General features: G+C 41.5%; 1 protein-coding gene across 2 annotated transcripts in view; it reads right to left on the reverse strand.

The window, feature by feature from the left end:
* DENND3 (DENN domain containing 3) overlaps positions 1 to 19,133 on the reverse strand; it is a 121,607-nt gene that overhangs the window by 24,661 nt on the left and 77,813 nt on the right. For both annotated transcript variants that reach the window (XM_043964303.1, XM_043964222.1), the window contains exons 14-16: positions 8,717 to 8,976; positions 4,355 to 4,525; positions 1,611 to 1,740 (exon numbers count right to left, since the gene is read on the reverse strand). In XM_043964303.1, coding sequence (XP_043820238.1) covers positions 1,611 to 1,740; positions 4,355 to 4,525; positions 8,717 to 8,976 — 561 coding nt within the window. The remainder of the gene's footprint in view (positions 1 to 1,610; positions 1,741 to 4,354; positions 4,526 to 8,716; positions 8,977 to 19,133) is intronic.

Raw genomic sequence — 19,133 nt, forward strand, 5'->3', positions numbered from 1 at the left:
AGGCTATACTTTGAAGAATAATCCAATGGTCTCCTGATTTCTTCTTTCTCTACTGAACTGTGGTGGTGAGAAGAGAGGCAGGAAATTTGCTAAAAAGATACATATTATTTGCATAAAAATCATTTGTATTAGATGAGCTATAATATTAACAATGTAGCATTTAATACATGGGTAAGACACATATTATAAAGTATTGCATTTTATATTATGAAAGAGGCAGCTTGGGTTGCTAAGTGGATAGAGCACTGGGCTTAGAGTCAGGAGCACCCGAATTCAAATCTGGCCTCACTCACTAGCTGTGTGACCCTGGGCAAGTCGCTTAACCTCTATGCCAAATCCACTGGACAAGGAGATGGCAAAGCACTCCAGTATTTCTGCCAAGAAATCCTCGTATGGTACCTGTCACAAAAAGTCAGAAATGACATAACAATTTAACAACAACAACAATTTAATGAAGTATTTAGTGGTCTAAGGTTTGCAAAGTGCTTTTTATATGTTATCTCATTCAACCCACACAATAACCCAGTGAAGTAGATGCTACTATTATCCTCATCTTACAGATAAGGAAACTGAGGCAAACATGGGTGAGGTGACTTGCACAAGATCACATAGTAAAATATCTGAGGAAGGATATGAACTCAGGTCTTCCTGACTCCCGGCCTGGTGCTCTAACCACCTAACTTCCCCTGCTCTAAGTATTAAGAAAGGCCTCTCCCTTCTCTTTCTGTCATATCTCGTTCTTCTTGACAGTGGTCAGGATTCCCTTCTTCACTTTGTTTTTTAACCTTGCCCTGATTTCTTAAAGGAATCCTTTATTTTCCCTAATGACCTGCAAAGCAAAGCCTTGTTACTCCCCTTCTCCTTTAAGGAAGGAGACTTTTTGCATTTTGGGTTCAAGTGGTTGTCACTTGATTGTGGCATAAAGATAAACATCTCATGCACATGCTATGCATGTCACTGCACAATGCTCTGGGTCTTGCTGGAAATGAGATCCCTAGTGCTCAGTCTTCTTGGGAATTCTTGTGGTCAGCCTTCACAGCGAATTGTTCTGGCAAATAAGGATAGTCTTTAAAGAGTTATTGGGAAGGGGGGGGCGGGGCAGCAAGTTGGTGCAGTGGATAAAGCACTGGCCCTGGATTCAGGAGGACCTGAGTTCAAATCCGGCCTCAGACACTTGACACTCACTAGCTGTGTGACCCTGGGCAAGTCACTTAACCCTCATTGCCCCACACAAAAAATGTTAATTGGGGGTTTTAAAAAAGAAACCAATTCTATCCCTATTTTCTAGATGAATTTGCTGATTTGCTTTGTAGGTTGCACAGTTTCTACTGATAACTGTACAAATAACAAAGAAGGCTTTTTAGTGGATCATTTCACAAATGAACAGTAATAGCAAATAAACTACCTATATGCGAAAATAAAGAACAAGATATTAAATTAATTCGAAAGGAAAAATAATCCCCCCAACTTCCACATTTCTTCCATTTAAACAATCCCTAGAAAATAAATTATTTGAGAAAATTGGGGAAATGATTTTGAATGATATAGCAAGATGCCCATTAGATTAGAAACCGGAGAGAATACTGCTATTCCAAAAATCTCAATCTTACTTTCAGTCTTCATTTTATCAAAATAAGCTAATTTGGAGGCAGCATAAATGGCATTTGATGTCTGAAGTGCGCCAACCACAGCATCCATTAACAAAACATTGGTCAGTGCCTGTTGGATATATTGGGGATCCTGGAAGAGAAAGAATCCACAAATCAATGTCAAATTCTTCATCTGTTTGAAGGGTGGCAGTGACATAAGGGTGGGTTGTTATTATGAGTACCTCACACAACATTCTCACAAGCAACATCAATTTGTGGTATCATTGTTTAAAACATAATAACTAGGGGCAACTAGGTGGCACAGTGGATAAAGCACTGGCCCTGGATTCAGGAGGACCTGAGTTCAAATCTGACCTCAGACACTTGACACTTACTAGCTGTGTGACCCTGGGCAAATCACTTAACCCTCATTGCCCTGCAAAAAACAAACAAAAAATAACCATAATAACCAGAGTGGTGGCAGGACTTCTGTCACCATGTCTAAACATGATTGTGATAGAAAAACAAAAGGCACAAGTAAAATTGTAATAATAATAATAGTCAGCATTTATATAAGGCTTTCGAGTTTGCAAAGTGCTTTACAAATATCCTCCCAATCAATTCACACCCCTGTGAGGACGATGCTATTAATATCCCCTTTTCACAGATGACAAAACTGGGGCAGATAGAGGTTAGGTGACTTGCCCAGCATCATACAAACACTGAGTGTCAGAGGCAGGATTCAACCTCTTGGTCTTCCTGACTCCAAATCTAGCACTCCTAGGGGCGGCTAGGTGGTGCAGTGAATAAAGCACTGGCCTTGGATTCAGGAGGAGCTGAGTTCAAATCCAGCCTCAGACACTTGACACTGGCTGTGTGACCCTGGGCAAGTCACTTAACCCTCATTGCCTCACAAAACAAAACAAAACAAAACAAATCTAGCACTCCTATTCACTCTGTTTAATCCTTCTTTAAGGTTTGGCCAATTCAAATCTATCCACTTCAATCCTTATACTACCTACCATGTGACTGATCCTCCTCAATTACTTTCATTCAACACAGTACTGGCTACCCTCACCCCCCCCCCCCCTGCCGTTTGGATAAATTCTTCAGGAATTAAGATTCTCCAATAATGCTGTAAGCTCCATGAGGGTAGGGAGCATTTATTGTTTTGTCTTTTTTATCCTTGCCCCGCCCCCCCCCCCCCAGCCTTACACACAGCAGGTTTTTTTAACATACATTTATTGAAATGAATATGGTTTTGTTTGGGGTTTTTTTTGGTGAGGCAATTGGGGTTAAGTGACTTGCCCAGGGTCACACAGCTAGTAAGTGTCAAGGGTCTGAGACCGGATTTGAACTCAAGTCCTCCTGAATCCAGGGCCGCAGCTCTATCCACTGCGCCACCTAGCTGCCCCCATGAATATGTTTTTACAGAAACAATACAAGTCTTTTGTTGTTTTTTTTTAAAGGTATCAAAATAACAGACTGAAATGTCTTGTGCATTTGAGATTTTTGTTTAGATTTTTTTCTTGCTCTCAACTCAATACAGCTCACACTAATGAAAAAGAAAATATATAACATAGTTTAAAAAAAACAACAAACAAATGGCTAACTCCCCAGCTGGACTGGAGGGTCATCCAGAATCACACAATTGTGAGATTCTTGGCACCCTCTCCCTCCTTTTCTGCCTCTCTACATCCATCGCTCCAAAAGCAGAAAAAGGGGCACAGAGTAGGTGCGATTTTGTGTTTTTGGCCAGTTCAAGGGTAGCTGCAGCCAGCAATGTCATGGACTTGAGGAAGTACCTCTTCATGCTTAGCTGGAACCATAGGCAGCTTTGAGCCTGGGCACACACTCAAAGCCTTTCCCAGGTGCAGGGTGGGTTCACCTGTTTATTCTTGGCTGATCTTGCTGATTCACCTCCATGCCACGAGGAGGCATCAGAGTAACAGGGAAAGTGTTTGTGGAAAGAGTACCCAAGGTGCAGCAATCACCTGTATACCATACCACAAACTGAAAGATAGTTTTATCCATCCAACTGGAAAATGTAGATGAACAAATGTCGGAAGCATATGTATGGACAATGAATAGATTTGGACACAGTATGTTTCTGTGCAGAGCTCAATCATTAGGTCCTTTAGAATGGGTCTGATAGTATTGACTGAAAAAACTTTAAAGACTTTACCAAGTACTTTAAGTGTTTACGGTCAAATCAAGGCAGAGAAGGGCAAATTAAAAAAAAAAATCTCTGGTGAGATCTACTCAGGCCAAGGCCAACACAGTCAAACTTCTTTGTAACTTCTCCCTCTTACCTAGAACTAGAGCAATGGCAGCTGGGTATGGGATTGGGGCAGCCCAGGTGGAAACTAGGGGGTGGGGGTGGAGAGGAGGCAGCTGCCAACAAAGGCACCAGGGTATCTGTCATCTCATTTCCTAACCCTCTTCTCTCCTGGCTCCTGATTTTTCTTTCCACATGAGCTAGTGCCCACCCAAGTGCCACCAAGTCTTTTTTGGAGACAGACAGGCAATATGGTCTTTTCAAGATTTTGATAATTAAGACCTCACTGGACCCAATGCAGAAACAGCTTGGTTATCCGCAGGAGACTGCAATGTGGACATCAGGTTCAAATGACTGTATTTCGCGGGACCATTGCCGAAGAGCTCAGCAGTTTGACGTGCTGGCAAAAGAAACTCATGTGTTGAGATCAGCTTTGAGAAAAAGACATAGATAGACAAATAAACAATTCAACCACATATTCTCTGACCTTATAATCATCAGCCATTTTCTTTCCAGCCCACATCTCCTTCACCATCAGGTGCCAGAGATCACACTCTGTTTTAAGATTAGCCTCAAAGACCTCCTTTTTGGAAAGTGTTTTAATTTTCAGAGCAGGTATTCTCAGAAGCAGAAAGGTTGCAGTTGTACTTTTCACTTCCTATAATCAAGAAGGAAAGAAAAAAGGTGGATTATAAACTTCCACTGTTGTTTTGTCAATTAGTTGTGTTGACTCTTCATGACCCCATTTGGGGTTTTCTTGGCAGAGATACTTCAGTGGTTTGCTAATTCCTTCTCCATCTCATTTGACAGATAAGGAAACCGAGGCAAACAAGATTAAGTGACTTGGCCAGAGTCACAGAGCTAGAAAGTATCTGAAGCTGGATCTGAACTCAGATCTTCCTGACTCCAGGCCCAGGACTTTATTTATTCACTGTGGATAATTATACAAGTAGTGTAAAGTTTCCCTGTATATATTAATAATTAATCATTAAGAGGCAGCTAGGTGGAGCAGCTAGGTGGCACAGTGGATAGAGCACTGGCCCTGGAGTCAGGAGTACCTGAGGTCAAATTCGGCCTCAGACACTTAACACTTACTAGCTGTGTGACCCCGGGCAAGTCACTTAACCCCAGTCGCCTCACTAAAAAAAAAAAAAAAAAAAGAAAGAAAGAAAGAAAAAAAGAGGCAGCTAGGTGGCACAGTGGATAGAGCACCAGTCCTGGATTCAGGAGGACCTGAGTTCAAATCTGACCTTAGACACTTGACACTTAATAGCTGTGTGACCTTGGGCAAGTCATTTAACCCTCATTGCCCTTCAAAATAATAATAATAATAATAATGAAGAGAACTCAGGTTTTCTTGACTGCAGGGCTGACATTTTATCCATTTCACCACTCAGCTGCTTCATAGATTTCCATGGCACACTCCCCACCTCCCCCACACCTTCCCCCCACCAAAAAATCCCTAAGCAAAACCAAACCCATACCAATTTAATCTAATTGGAGAAGAAAGTAAATTGAATTTTTGTTTGAATTAAGGAATATTTTTAAAGATGTGCAGTGGCAGCACCTGTTAATTAATACATACTTGAAGGGTGGCCAAAGAGTTCATAGATTCTACAACTGGAAAGAACTTCAGAACTCATTTAGCCCAGCTCTGTCAGTTTATAGATGAGGAAACTGAGCCACTCTAAGGTAACAGCTGGTTAGGGGCATAGCTGGGCTATATAGCATCCTTTGAAAGCTACTTTAATAAACAGAGGGAAATGGCAATAAGGAGCATACCAGTTGTTAGTACATAATTCATTTCTTTTCTTTGTGTGTGTGTGTGTGTGGGGGGGGCAGTGAGGGTTAAGTGACTTGCCCAGGGTCACACAGCTAGTGTCAAGTGTCTGAGGCTGAATTTGAACTCAGGTCCTCCTGAATCCAGGGCTGGTGCTTTATCCACTGCGCCACCTAGCTTCCCCCATAATTAATTTCTTTTAAAGCTTTTCCAAAGTTTATTTTCTTAAGTACTTAAATACTTCTTAAGAGTTCTAGCAGGGGGTTTGGGAAGACTGTCCTCTGAGGTCCCTTTCAGTTCTTGATCCAACAACAGCAACATCTAGGATTTATTTAGCACTTTAAGGTTCACAAAATTCTCTATACATATTAGTTCATTTTGGACTCACAACAACCCTGTGAAGTGGGTGCTATTATCATTCCCATTTTACAGTTGAGAAAACTGAGGCAGACAGAGGTTAAGTGACTTGCCCAGGGTCACACAGTTAAGGAAGAATCTGAGGCCAGATCTGAACTCAGATCTTCCTGACTCCAGGCCTAGGACTTTCTTTATTCACTGTGGATAATTTTACAAGTAATGTAAAGTTTCCCTGTATACATCTGTGATGAGTAAAACTATATGTGGTTGCCCTATAATTTTCTCACACATTAATAATTAATTTTCCTGGATAGAAAAAAATGACTAGTCTTAGAATAAACTTTGCATTTAAAAGATAACCGTTAAACATAGAATTAAGCTTGTATGCTAGAAATATATGAAATAATAGTAACACTTAAGTAGGCTAAAAACTAATACTGGTAACTAGCATTGGTATTGCACTTTAAAGTTTGTAAATCAATGTCCACAGATCTCTTTTGATTCTCACAACAACCCTGGGAGGTAGGTGTTATTATCATCATCCCCTTTTCAATAAAGAGGAAACAGGCAGCAGAGGTTAAGTGATTTGCCTTAGGATCACACAGCTAGTATCTGAAGCAAAATTTAAACTCGTGGTTCTTCCTGAATCCAATTCTCACTACTATTGTATTTAGCCATTGATCTCACGCTTTGATATAACAAAGCTGCTTCTCCTGATAAGCCTGACCAGAGATCAATGCACTGACCACTTCACATCAAAGAACCTAAAACCAAGAGTCATGGGAATAGCAGTGACCACCAAACCTGCTTCTGGTCCAGCTTTCACAGTCATTACTAAGGAGGGGCCCACCTTTCCCATTCCCACCCGTGACAACTGCTAGATAAACACCAACAGGCAGATGAACAGGGGAGGCCTGTGAGTGGCAGCATCGCTCCCTGCCCTCACCCCCAGACCACCAGTTCAAGCCTTACAGTCATCCTCCTGTGGAGTAAATCCTGAGGACAAGGGGGCAGCCGTGTTTACTGACTGCCACCCAAAGCAGGAGACAGCGGGTAGCATTGGGCCTGGCAAGGTAAAGTGACATCATCATGACCATGTCCACCATGTCCCCTCAGACCCCGACGGAGACAGCCCAGGACCTTGAACCTGACAGCTCTGGGAAGAGCAACTCTTCCAGCCCAGTGCCCTCAGCCATCCTCTAAAGGAAGCAACTGGAGAGGCGGCCTGGCCACTGCTCCTATGGGTACTAAAGTAACTTCTTTCAAAGACCCGGGAAAGAGAATTCCTGTCACCAAAGTCCTTGCCCCGTCAAATGGTTCAACATCAGAAGCTGATATGGTTTTTTTCAGTGGAAATGACATTAAAGAAGCATGACCATCTCTTTCGTTGCTGCACCCTGAGGCCCATAGGACTCCATCAGACTTGTGGCTGAACCTATCCCTATGTGTTGTCTCCCCCATTAGAAGGTGAGCCTCTTGAGACCAGGGACTGTCCTATTTCCCCATGTGTATTCCCAACACTTAACAAAGTGTTGTGTGTACAGTAAGGACTTAATAAATGGCTCTTTAAGGGGAGGGGCAGAGAGGTGCTGCTTTATGGTTCTGACCTCTTTTAGTTACCAAACAGAGAGAATCTTGGTTTCAAAGGCCCCTGGACTTTTTCCTTGTTCCCCAACTCTCTTGGATTAGCTGGTCTCATCCACCTGAGAGAAGAACCCATCTCTATAGGAAGGATTCTTTGAAGGAATCTAGAGATATCACCATCACAGGATCCTAGATTTAGAGCTGAACAGGATCTTAAGAGGACATCAAAGCCAACCCCTTCATTTTACTGATGAAGAAACTGAGGTGCAGAGGGTCATTGACCTTCCCAAGCATCTCACAGGCAGCAAGTATATAAGGAAGAATATGACCTAGGTCTTCCTGACTCTAAGTTCTCTACCCATTGTGCCATCTTGCTACTAAAGGAAAAATCCGAGCACCATTGCTTCATACCCCAACTGGACGTCTCATCTACCACTGTAAGAGTGTGGTGGTAACCACATTTGTATTTGAAGAACATCTTTAGGACACCTGCCAGTCTTCTCAAGGACCTTCCTCCTTGACTGCTGCTATGAGGGAAGGGGTTAGGATCTGAGAAAATCCTGAGGACTATGGGAAATATGAAAGGCTCCTAGTGATTAAGGCTTTTCTGGATGTTAGGAAGAGAGTTAGCCCTGGGGAAGGAGAGCATCTTACTGTCCTGAACCTTACATAGTACTCATTTTAAAATATTAATATTATTTTATTTTCCCCAGTTACATATAAAGGCAATTTTTCTCTCTCTCTTTTTTTTTTTTTTTGCAGGGCAATGGGGGTTAAGTGACTTGCCCAGGGTCACACAGCTAGTAAGTGTCAAATGTCTGAGGCCGGATAAAGGCAATTTTTAATACTAATTTTTTACAATTCTGATTTCAACTTTTCTCTTTCCCTACTTTGCTTCCCCCCACTCCCTGAGACAGAAAGTGATTTCATATAAGTTATACATGTTCAGTCATCTAGCACTCACTTTCATGAAGTGAAGGTGCCCCCTCTGCCATGACTCTAGTTCTTCCCACCTCCTTGTGATTATGGTTCTGTACTGTGATCAATCTCTTGACAGCTTCAAGTAAGACTCTGGATTTATTCTCACACTAAGACAAGATGAAAAGGTTTCCATGACTCCCTCCTTACCTCTATATTTCTGAAGGTGGAGATTTCCACATAGCCAGGTCTTCCTTCTGTAAGCAGGAACAAGCGCTTCTGTGTCATGGCTATTTTCCCCACTCCGAGGTTTGTTTTCACCGAGCTTGACAGTTTGTAGACACATTCATTTTTATCTAGGTGCTTAATAACCTCAGGTGGAAGATTGACTTCTTGGGCCTCTGCCTCTGTCTCTTTCCAGTAGTTGTAGAAATCTCTGAATGTTTCAGGGTCAATCTGCTTCTGGTGCCCTTAATTTCAAAGGGAAATTCCTCTTAAAATTAGAGCCATCATGACATTCTATAAAACTCCAGACTTTCATGTAAGCTCATCAAAATGGCAAGATAATGCTCCAGTCAATCTGGTTCTATGATAATGAGATTTCTAAATGTTGCATGCCAGGTCTTTATCTGGATCCATAAACTCTCAAATTAGTTGTTCTATGACAAGGACATCTCTAAATGTTCTAGCCTAGGTAGTTAACCTGGAGCATGCATCCTTATGTCAATAGCTCTATGAGAATGACATTGCTAAGTGTTCTAGATCAGGGATTCTAGGCCAGTAGGTGGATCCATGTACTCTCTAGTCAGTAATTCTTTAAGAATGTCATCATCAAATGTTGTAGACCAAGTCCTTAATCTGTATGAAGATCCTTCATTAGATCTGGTTCATTTAATCTGTAAATGACATCGCTAAATGTTCTAGGCCAAAAGTTCTTTACCTGGGGTCCATGGACTTGCTAGATATAGGGGAGGGGAAGAAGTCTGTGAACTTGGATAGGAAAAATTACATTTTTATTTTAATATATGTGGTTTCTTTTGTAATCCTATGTATTTTCTTTAATACATTCAAAACCTTTATTCTAAAGAGTATCAATATGGTGAACCCTTGGGAATGAGAAGCTATCATGCTACTTAAGGTTGAACAGGACCCATGTTGGAAGGGAACAGATCAATGCTTCTGTGCAAATCAGCAGTAGAACTGGTCCAATTAAGAAGCCCCTGTATTGGGGGCCACTAGGTGATGCAGTGGATAAAGCACCAGCCCAGGATTCAGGAGGACCTGAGTTCAAAGCCGGCTTCAGACACTTGACACTAGCTGTGTGACCATGGGCAAATCACTTAACCCTCACTGCCCTGGAAAAAAACAAAAAAACAAAAACAAACAAAAAAAAGAAGCCCCTGTATTTCCATTCTGAGCAAAATAGGAACACCAAATATAAAAACAAAACAAAACATTTACGTAAAAAGATATATAGAGAAGATGAAATCAAGGGTAGATAAAAGGATAAATTTTAAAATGTGGAATGATCCTATAAGAATAATGCTAAAGTACAGAATGAGTTGAGGCTGGCTAGGAAAGTTAACAAAAACAAAATGATGGGGTTTTTGTTGCCTTATCTTGGAGAAGAGGAAGATCAAAGTAGAGATAAGATGATTGCTTAGGACTGATGGGATGATAACTGATGACAGAGACAGCAGAGCCGTTCAGCTCTCATTTTGCTTGTTTTTTGTGCCAAGGGAGGAAAAAAACAAACAAACCACAGAACAAAAAGACAAGGAGCTGAAACACAAGAAAATTGAAAAGAGAAAAGATGAGAGCCAATTCACCTTGTCCTGATATACCACAGTATAGGGTACTAAAAAGGATAGGCAGATATGAGTGCTGAGTCACTAGATAGGTAAACACAGAGAAGAGGACTGGATAAGTGCAAAAAGCGTCCACTTTAATAACAAGAAGAAAATGGAGTTCTGACTTTGATGCTTGGCAAAAGTCTAGATTGTATTACTAAAGGGATGGTTAATGAATATCTAGAAAAGGAAACAGTAATCACAAAGAGCCAGTGTGACTTCATCAAGAACAAGTCATGTCAAAAAAAAGTTTTAAGACTTTGATTGGCAAAACAACACACTACAATTCCAGAGTCCATATGAGGACTGCACAAATGAACTAGGATTCTTTAGCCTGGAAGAAGAAAACTCAGGATGAACATGACTGCTTTCAAGTATCTGAGGGCTTATCATACAGAAGATTAGCCTTGAACAGAAGAAACAGCAGATCTAGGGATGATGGGTAGAAGGTACAGAGAGGAAAATTTGGTCTTGATGTTAGGAAAAACTTCCTAACAATTAGAGTTGTCCAGAAGTGGAAAGGTCTACCTCTGCAGGTACTGGGTCCTTCCTTCCATCCCAACCACGTGGAGGTCTTTAAGCCAGGACTGGATGACTCGTTGCTGGCTATGTCATAGAGGGGGGTTCTTTTTTCAGCTATGGCTTGGATGAAATGGCCATTGAGATCTCTTCCAAATGTGAGATCCTGTGATTCTGTATTTACCAACCCAGATATCTAACTTTATCTCTTTGCTGATTTCAATCCCTCCCCATTTCCCACCCTGAGTTTCCAGGCATCTGGAGAGAAAACAGGATGATGGTACTACTGCCCCTGCATGAAAGCCATCATAGGGCAGTGGAAGTGGGGGCCTCAGCCAAGAGGTACTTGCCCAATGCTATGACTAGCAAATGAGCCCATTCCTTTTCCAATCCAGCTGATTCAGACATGCCAACTGCTGATGCAAGACCTCCTACTATTCTGTTCTCTCATGCATATCTAGATCAACTATAATCCACAGTCTCTACTCTTCTCTGACTTTTTTATCTGCCAAGACACTGTTAAACTCCCTTTTATCTCCTGAACATCATTTTTACTTTCTTTTGCTTATGGTCACTCTCTCTTGTTTATCAAAGAACAAGGTTCACCTGGTTAAAGATCTTTTTTCTTAACCCCGACCCCCGTGTCATACCTGGGGATTTCAAAATAAAACTCATGCTGAATATCCTTCAAGCACCATGGCCTTCAATTCATCTACTTTCTCACTTACCATGACCTGTAAACTCAATCTACCCAAAAGGTTGGTCATACTTAGAGATTCCCATTAAACGTCACTTCCCTGATCCTGAACTCTGAAATTTACTTTCTGATCATAACCTCTTGTTCTTCCATCTCTCCCTCTGCTTTGTTCCTCCTAAACCCATTTTTCATCCTCACCGTGACCTTCAGTTGCCTGTGGAAATTTATTTTGATTTGGGGACCCTACTTTTAGGCTGAGATTAGAAAGCCTTGGACCCTCAGGGTCTCCCACTCCTCCTCAGTTTCAGCTGAGCGGAAAAAGCTCTGTGGGCTATACAAGACCCCAGGTCAGACAGCTGGGGGAAAAAAAAAAAAGCCCCCAGCTCCCTCTGACCTGAGTGGATCCCGGATAGCCTGTGCTGAGGCACGTGAAACTTGGAGCAACCCCCCCCCACACACACACACACACACCAGCTGCAGCTCTGGCTGGTGGATTAGCTTGGTCTGTGGGGGCGAAGGAAGTCCTGAGATTTGAGTGGAGAGAAGAAAAGGTATATATAGACCTGGGAGAGGGACTAGGGGGAGAATGGCTGACTAAAGAGGAAGGAGACTCGAGAAAGGACTAGGAGAGAGGCTGATTAGAGGGGAGCCCGGATAAGGGCGGAGGAGAGTTCTGTTCGGAAAAGGAGAGAGCGGGCTGACAAGGTTACGGGCCTTAATACAAACCAGGGAAAGTGTAACTTGCCCTGAGGCCGGAGGCGGCTAAGGCCCTTATGGTATTCAAGAAGTTCGAAGCGCAGCAGGTGCGAAAGAGATGCAGTGGAAAGAGACTGCAGGAAAGCAGTCAGGTTGTACACTTTATTTCCCTGTATTCCTAATTTGAAATAGCATCTCATAAATAAACTCTGCTTTGATTATTTAGTTAGAGGCTTCTTAATCTTTAGTCTATCAGTTTGGGAGCAGTGTGGTGGAACTTTATAAACGGCCCACATTAAATTAATGAAGTCAGATAGCCAAATAGTCAAAAGTCCCCAGTTTAGTCCTCCAATTAGATTAGCCCTCAAAATTAAGTTAGTCAATTCAAAAATATTCTAACATGCCCTACTCCTTCTTGTTCTTTCAGTTTCTCATTTTTTACTTTTCTCTTTTGAAAGCCTTGATCCTATAGTTGATTAGTTTAACTACTGCATTCTGTCCCTCTGTCCCTGTCCCTGTCTGTATCTGTCTCTCTCTCTCTCCTTGATTCCCCTGTCCTATCATTGCCTTTGGTTTGCCAAACCCTAAATCTTATCTTCCTTCTCCACTTTTATACTTACGCTGCTAAAGGATGGACAAGCTAGAGGAAGTCACAAAAATCTACTGATTGGATCAGTTGCAAATTCTGATGCTCATCTCAACCAGAACTTCTCATTGCTGCAGGATGATCCTTTTCTTCTTCCCTGCTTGACTATCCTGTGAGTCTTTTGGGGGGGGGGCAGGGCAATGAGGGTTAAGTGACTTGCCCAGAGTCACACAGCTAGTAAGTGTCAAGTGTCTGAGCCGGATTTGAACTCGGGGCCTCCTGAATCCAGGGCCGGTGCTTTATCTACTGCACCACCTAGCTGCCCCATCCCTGCTTGACTATCACACCCCTTAAAGCAATCATTCCAAATCTTTTCCTTTTTGCTAATCCTGCCCATCTTCTCTGCAGTAGAGGCTCTCATCTCCTGCCTCCTCTCCACACCTTTAAACACACCATATAGCATCTCCTCATTCTCTCCTCTGTAAGGATAAGGGGCCCTTCTTGCCTACACCAAGCCCTCTACAAGTACCCTTGATCCTATTCCCTTCCATCTTTTGGGGAAGCTTGTTCTTCTGAAAATTTCCTCTAATTCATGTTTAATTTCTTCCTATCTAACTCCTTTGCTGTTGTCTACTAATATACCCAAGTCTCCTTCATTCCTCAAAAATCTTCATTTGATATGGTATACCAATTCAACCATTCTGTAGAGCAATTTGGAACTATACCCAAAGAGCTATAAAACCATGCATACCCTTTGACCAAGCAATATCACTACCAGGTCTGTATTCCAAAGAGAAAAAAAGGACCTACATGTACAAAAATATTTATAGCAGCTCTTTTAGTGGTGGCAAAGAATTGGAAATTGAGGGGATGTCTATGAATTAGGAAATGCCTGAACAAGCTGTATATAATTGTGATGGAATATTATTGTGCTATAAGAAATAATGAGCAGGGAGTTCTCAGAAAAACTTGGCAAAACACGAAATGATGCAAAGTGAAATAAATAGAACCAGAAGAACATTGTATACAATAACAGCAATACTGTATGATGATCAACAGTGAATGACATGGCTATTCTCAGCAGTACAATGATCCAAGACAATTCTGAAGGACTTATAGTCAAAACTGCCATTCATCTCCAAAGAACTGATGCAGTATGAATGTAGATTGAAGCGTGCTCTTTCTTTACTCTTTAAATTTTTCTTTTTTGTCTGTGTGTTCTTTCACAACATGACTAACATTAAACGTTTTGCATGACTGAATATGCATAATCTATATCAAATTGTTTGCCTTCTTGTGGGGGTGGAGGAGTGAGTAAGAATTGGGAACTCAAAATTTTTTTCAAATGAATGATAAAATTATTTTTATAAGTAATTGGGGAAAATTACGTATTACAAATTAAGAAAAATCTTCACTTGATCCCACCCCTTCCGCTGACTACCATGCTTTAGATCTCTTTTCCCTAACCAAATTCCTGGGGGGAAAAATCATCTACACTCATTTCCTCTATTTGTTCCTTGCAAAACCACTTCCAAAAATCACCACTCTACTTGCTTTCTCAAAGGTTAGCAATAATCTTTTAACAGCTAAATCCAATTTTTTTTTTTTTGCGCACGGGGCAATGGGGGTTAAGTGACTTGCCCAGGGTCACACAGCCAGTAAGTGTCAAGTGTCTGAAGCTGGATTTGAACTCTGGAATTCCTGAGTCCAGGGCCAGTGCTTTATCCACTGCACCACCTAGCCGCCCCCCAATTATCTTTTAACATTCCCTGTTCTCCCTGACCTCTTGATAACTTTTAACTCTCCCCTCCTCTTCTAGTTTCTGTGACAATTCTCTCTCCTGATTCTTTCTATATCTCTAACTACTCCTTATTCACTTTTTTGTTCATTTTCTTTCTCCTTCCCCCTAAGTGACTGTATACTCCCACACCTTGTTCTCAGAGCTCTTCTCTTTTCTCTAAGGCATATTTTCTGTTATGGGATCAAATATCTATAAGATACATATTCATACATGTATATGTGTATATATGTGTATGTATATTTGTATTTATATGTATTCAGTCCTAATCCTTTTTTAGATTTCCAGTTTCCTATCAACAATTGCCTGCTTTTCTCTACTCCCTTCACTATCATACCCATTTTCTCTAACATCCAATCTTTCCCTCTCTACTAACTCCTTCCTTGCTCTTACAAATATGCCCGTGTCTCCCCAACCATTAAGAAAAATTGACTTGATCCAACCACAGCTATCCTCCTATCTCTCTCCTCCCCCGCTGTCTAAACTCCTTAAGAAAGCCATGTACACTTAGTTCCTTCCACTTCCTGTCCTTTCAGTCTTCTAAAATCTGTGCACCCTGGCTTCCAACCTCATCATTCAACCAAAACTGCCCTCTCCAAAGCTAACAACGATCTCTTAATAGTCTGATTTAATTGCCTTTCCTCAAGCTTCACCCTTCTCGACATCTCTGCAGTTTTTGACACCATTGATCACCCTCTCCTCCCGGAGGAGAGAGCTCCCTCAGTTTTTGTATTTTCTTTCTTTTTTTTGGGGGGGGGGCAATGGGGTTAAGTGACTTGCCCAAGGTCACACAGCTAGTAAGTGTCAGATGTGTCTGAGGCCAGATTTGAACTCAGGTCCTCTTGAATCCAGGGCCAGTGCTTTATCCACTGTGCCACCTAGCTACTCCCTCTCCTCCACATACACAGTCAGCTCTCTAGCTCAGACCCTTATCTCCTCTTCTCGACTATGGCAATAGCCTCAAGTCTCCTCAGTCTAATGCAACCCAGTCATACATTCCTTAATAAGTGCTTAAGTTTATAAAGTGCTTTTCTCTCAACAGCTCTGTGAGGCAGGTAGTGAAATACCCTCATTTTACAGAAGAGGAAACTGAGGCTCAAGAAGGTTGAATAACTTTCCCATAATCATGTAACTTTAACATATCTGATCTGGGATTTGAATCCAGACCTCCTGACTCCAAGAGCATCACTTGATCTACAAGAACATATCACCTCTTATACAACGCACTCAAATGGACCTTTATTCAGACAATTCTACCGCCACTATTCATTTTCTATTAAAAAAACCACACAGAATCATAAACCCTTAGAGTTGGCAAGAACCATGGAGTCCACCTAGTCTAATCACTTCATTTTACTGATGACAAAACGGATGTCCCAGAAAGCTGAAATGACTGGCTCACAGTCACTGGCCAGTCAGCTTCAGATCTAGGATGAAAACCTAGCTCTCCTGGCTCGCCAGCATTGAAACAATACGGTTTGGTGCAAAGATCACTAGTCTTTTAGTCCATAAACCTGTACTTGAGTCTCAGCTCTGACATGTATTTGTGGTGTGACTTTGGGGAAATCGCTTAATCTTTCTGAAGTTAGTTTCCACAGCTGTGAAATAGGAGTAGTAATATTGACACCACCTATCTCAATGGTTAAACCAAGAAAAGGACTTTGTAAACTTTAAAGGACCCTATCAATGGGAACCTGCCTCCTTACAGGATGTATAGCCTATAATCAGGCCCATTTTGGCTTAAGTGCACTGAAGGTAGATGCCCAGTCTTAGCTTATTTCAATAGTAAAAATGAGAAGTAATAGTTATTTATGAATAAGAACCAGATAACCCATAGCCTCTTTTTACTTTATGGGTCAGAGTTTTGGGGTATTTTTCATTGAGTCTGGTAGTTTTTTATTCATTCATTACCTTCTGATGGCCAAAAGGTGGCACTGCAGTCTCTTCTGCACAGAAGAAAGACCTGCTCTTCAGCTTAGCAAGAACAAAGGACCACACGGGAGAATGAGAGTTAGAACCAGGGGACCGGCTTGGGGTATGGGAAAAGGATGTACAAATGACACTTGTAAGTTTAATCCACATTCTGAATATCTCCATCACTTTCTTAAGTCTCAATAGTCAACAAAACAATAAATCAAGCCCTGATTCGTGGCCTTTGTTGATTTGAGGTCTAAATACTCAAAGCAAAAATTTAACAATTTGATCAGCCGGTATGATCCAGCTCCAGCACACCACTATCTAGAACCAACCAACCTCAATGGCCATCTAGTTTCTTGATGACTCCATTTACAGATAAGGAAACTGAAGGTTTGAGAAGTTAAGTAACCAGCTAAAGGTCACCCAAGTAGTAAGTCCAAGACCCAGGATTTGAAACCCAACTCAAACTCTTGATTTAAAATCCAGAAACTTTACCACTACAGCTTTTTTGTTTGTTTGGCTGGTTTTGTGGTGTTGTTGGTTTTTTTTGTCAGGGCAATGAGGGTTAAGTGACTTGCCCAGGGTCACACAGCTAGTTAAGTGTCAAGTGTCTGAGGCTGGATTTGAACTCAGGGACTCCTGAATCCAGGGCCAGTGCTTTATCCGCTGCCCCACCACTATAGCTTTCACACAAAATAAGCATTCATATTATCACAGGAACCCTGCTCACAGCTGACATATGCAGATAACTTCCCCCCTCTTGTGCACTGAGATTTGTCCCTGAAAGTCATAATCCAGTAGAACTATGTAAAATAATGACAAAAATGTAAAATGTGACCAGATTTCAGATGTGCCCCCATAGGATATGAAAAAAATTTAATGAATTTCACATCTACAGGTAGAATATTGGATGGGTGTGTGTATGTGTCGGGGGTGGGGGGTATTTCCTGGGTTAGAATGAAGGGATCAGAAAAATCCAGCCATGTGAGGGTGTAGGAAGCCAAAGAAACAGCAGATGTAGTCAGAGACAGAAGGACAAATCAGGAGACCCAGACAGTAAAACTCAAGTTGATGGTTCAAGAAAAAAAAAATGGCTATTATGAGAGGGGGGGCGGGGAGGAAAAAGAAGAAGGAGAAGGAGGAGGTGGGGGAAAGTGAGGGCAGAAAAATGTTAGTATATGTTCAGAGGGCCAGCCTGCCTAATGCAAGCCGCATGCATATAGCCTAAAAAAGTCAAAATCTCTATTGGAAATAAAGAAGAAATGACACTTAAATGTCAATGACCAAAGAACTATTTAGCTAATAGTGTTAAGCTACCCAAGTTACCATATATATGTAGCCCATCCTTACAAGAAAAAGAGTGGTGTCATTACAATCAATAAAAGGAAGCATCTTCACCCTAGTCTAGCCTGACCTTTCTCTTTTCTGAATGAATGAACCACTATTGGCTCTACTATTCATTTGGGCACCTATGCCCAAATGTCTTGCATTGTTATTCTTCTGTTTTGTGTATCTGCTTCCCACTGAGACTATAATCTCCTCAAAGGCAGGAATTAGGTTTAAATACATCTTTTGTAAGTATAATAATGGCTGCTGTTGCTCAATCATGTCCAACTCTCTGTGACCCCATTTTGGGTTTTCTTGGCAAAGATACTGGAATGGTTTGCCATTTCCTTCTCCAGCTCATTTGACAGATGACAAAATGAAGGCAGAGTTAAGTGACTTTTCCAGGGTCAAACAGCTAATAAGTTTCTGAGGGCAAATTTGAATTCAAGAAGACAAGTCTTCTTGACTCCAGGCCTGGCATTCTAGCCACTGAGTCACTCAGCTGTCCTATAATAATGATCAACAGCTGAATTTCTATAGCACTTCAAGATTTGCAAAATGTTTAACATATATTATCTCCTTTGATCCTCACCATAATCTTATGAGGTAGATGCTATTAATATCTCCACCTGACAGATAAGGAAACTGAGGCTCAGAAAAGTTGAGTGACTTGCCCAGGGTCTGACAGTAAGTTTCTGAGGCAGGTTTTGAATTCAGGTCTTTTTTACTCCAAGTCCAGTGTTCTATCCACTAAGTTATGCTGCCTCTTAACCCCCCCCCCCCCCCCCCGTCCCATCCCCTCCTACCTCTCAAGACACACAAGTAGCTTCTAACACAGTCCTACTCTTGCATTAGGTGTTCAGAAATACTTACTGAAGTCAACCATGCCCAGACTAATAATGACGAAGAACTAATGGAGAAGTATTAGAATTTATTCTGTCACTCCCTTCTCAGCAAGCTAATCCAGAATACTTTCAGGGAAACCATAATGGCACCTTGGGGTGATTTCCTTCCCTACCCCACTTGACAATTTCCTGTCTATTACTCCCCTAACCCTGAGATTTATGATTTAGGAACCAAGGCAAGTGAATACCACCTATTCTTTTATTCTCTGCAATGCTGGTGATTCCAACAATAGCAAGGACTGATGGTGTACACATTGCTGAATAACCCCTATATAAGATACAATTGAATAGCTATCATCCCACCAATAATATGTTTACATTGAGAGAACCATA

This window comes from Dromiciops gliroides, chromosome 1 (genome assembly GCF_019393635.1).
Source record: "Dromiciops gliroides isolate mDroGli1 chromosome 1, mDroGli1.pri, whole genome shotgun sequence".
NCBI lineage: Eukaryota > Metazoa > Chordata > Mammalia > Microbiotheria > Microbiotheriidae > Dromiciops > Dromiciops gliroides.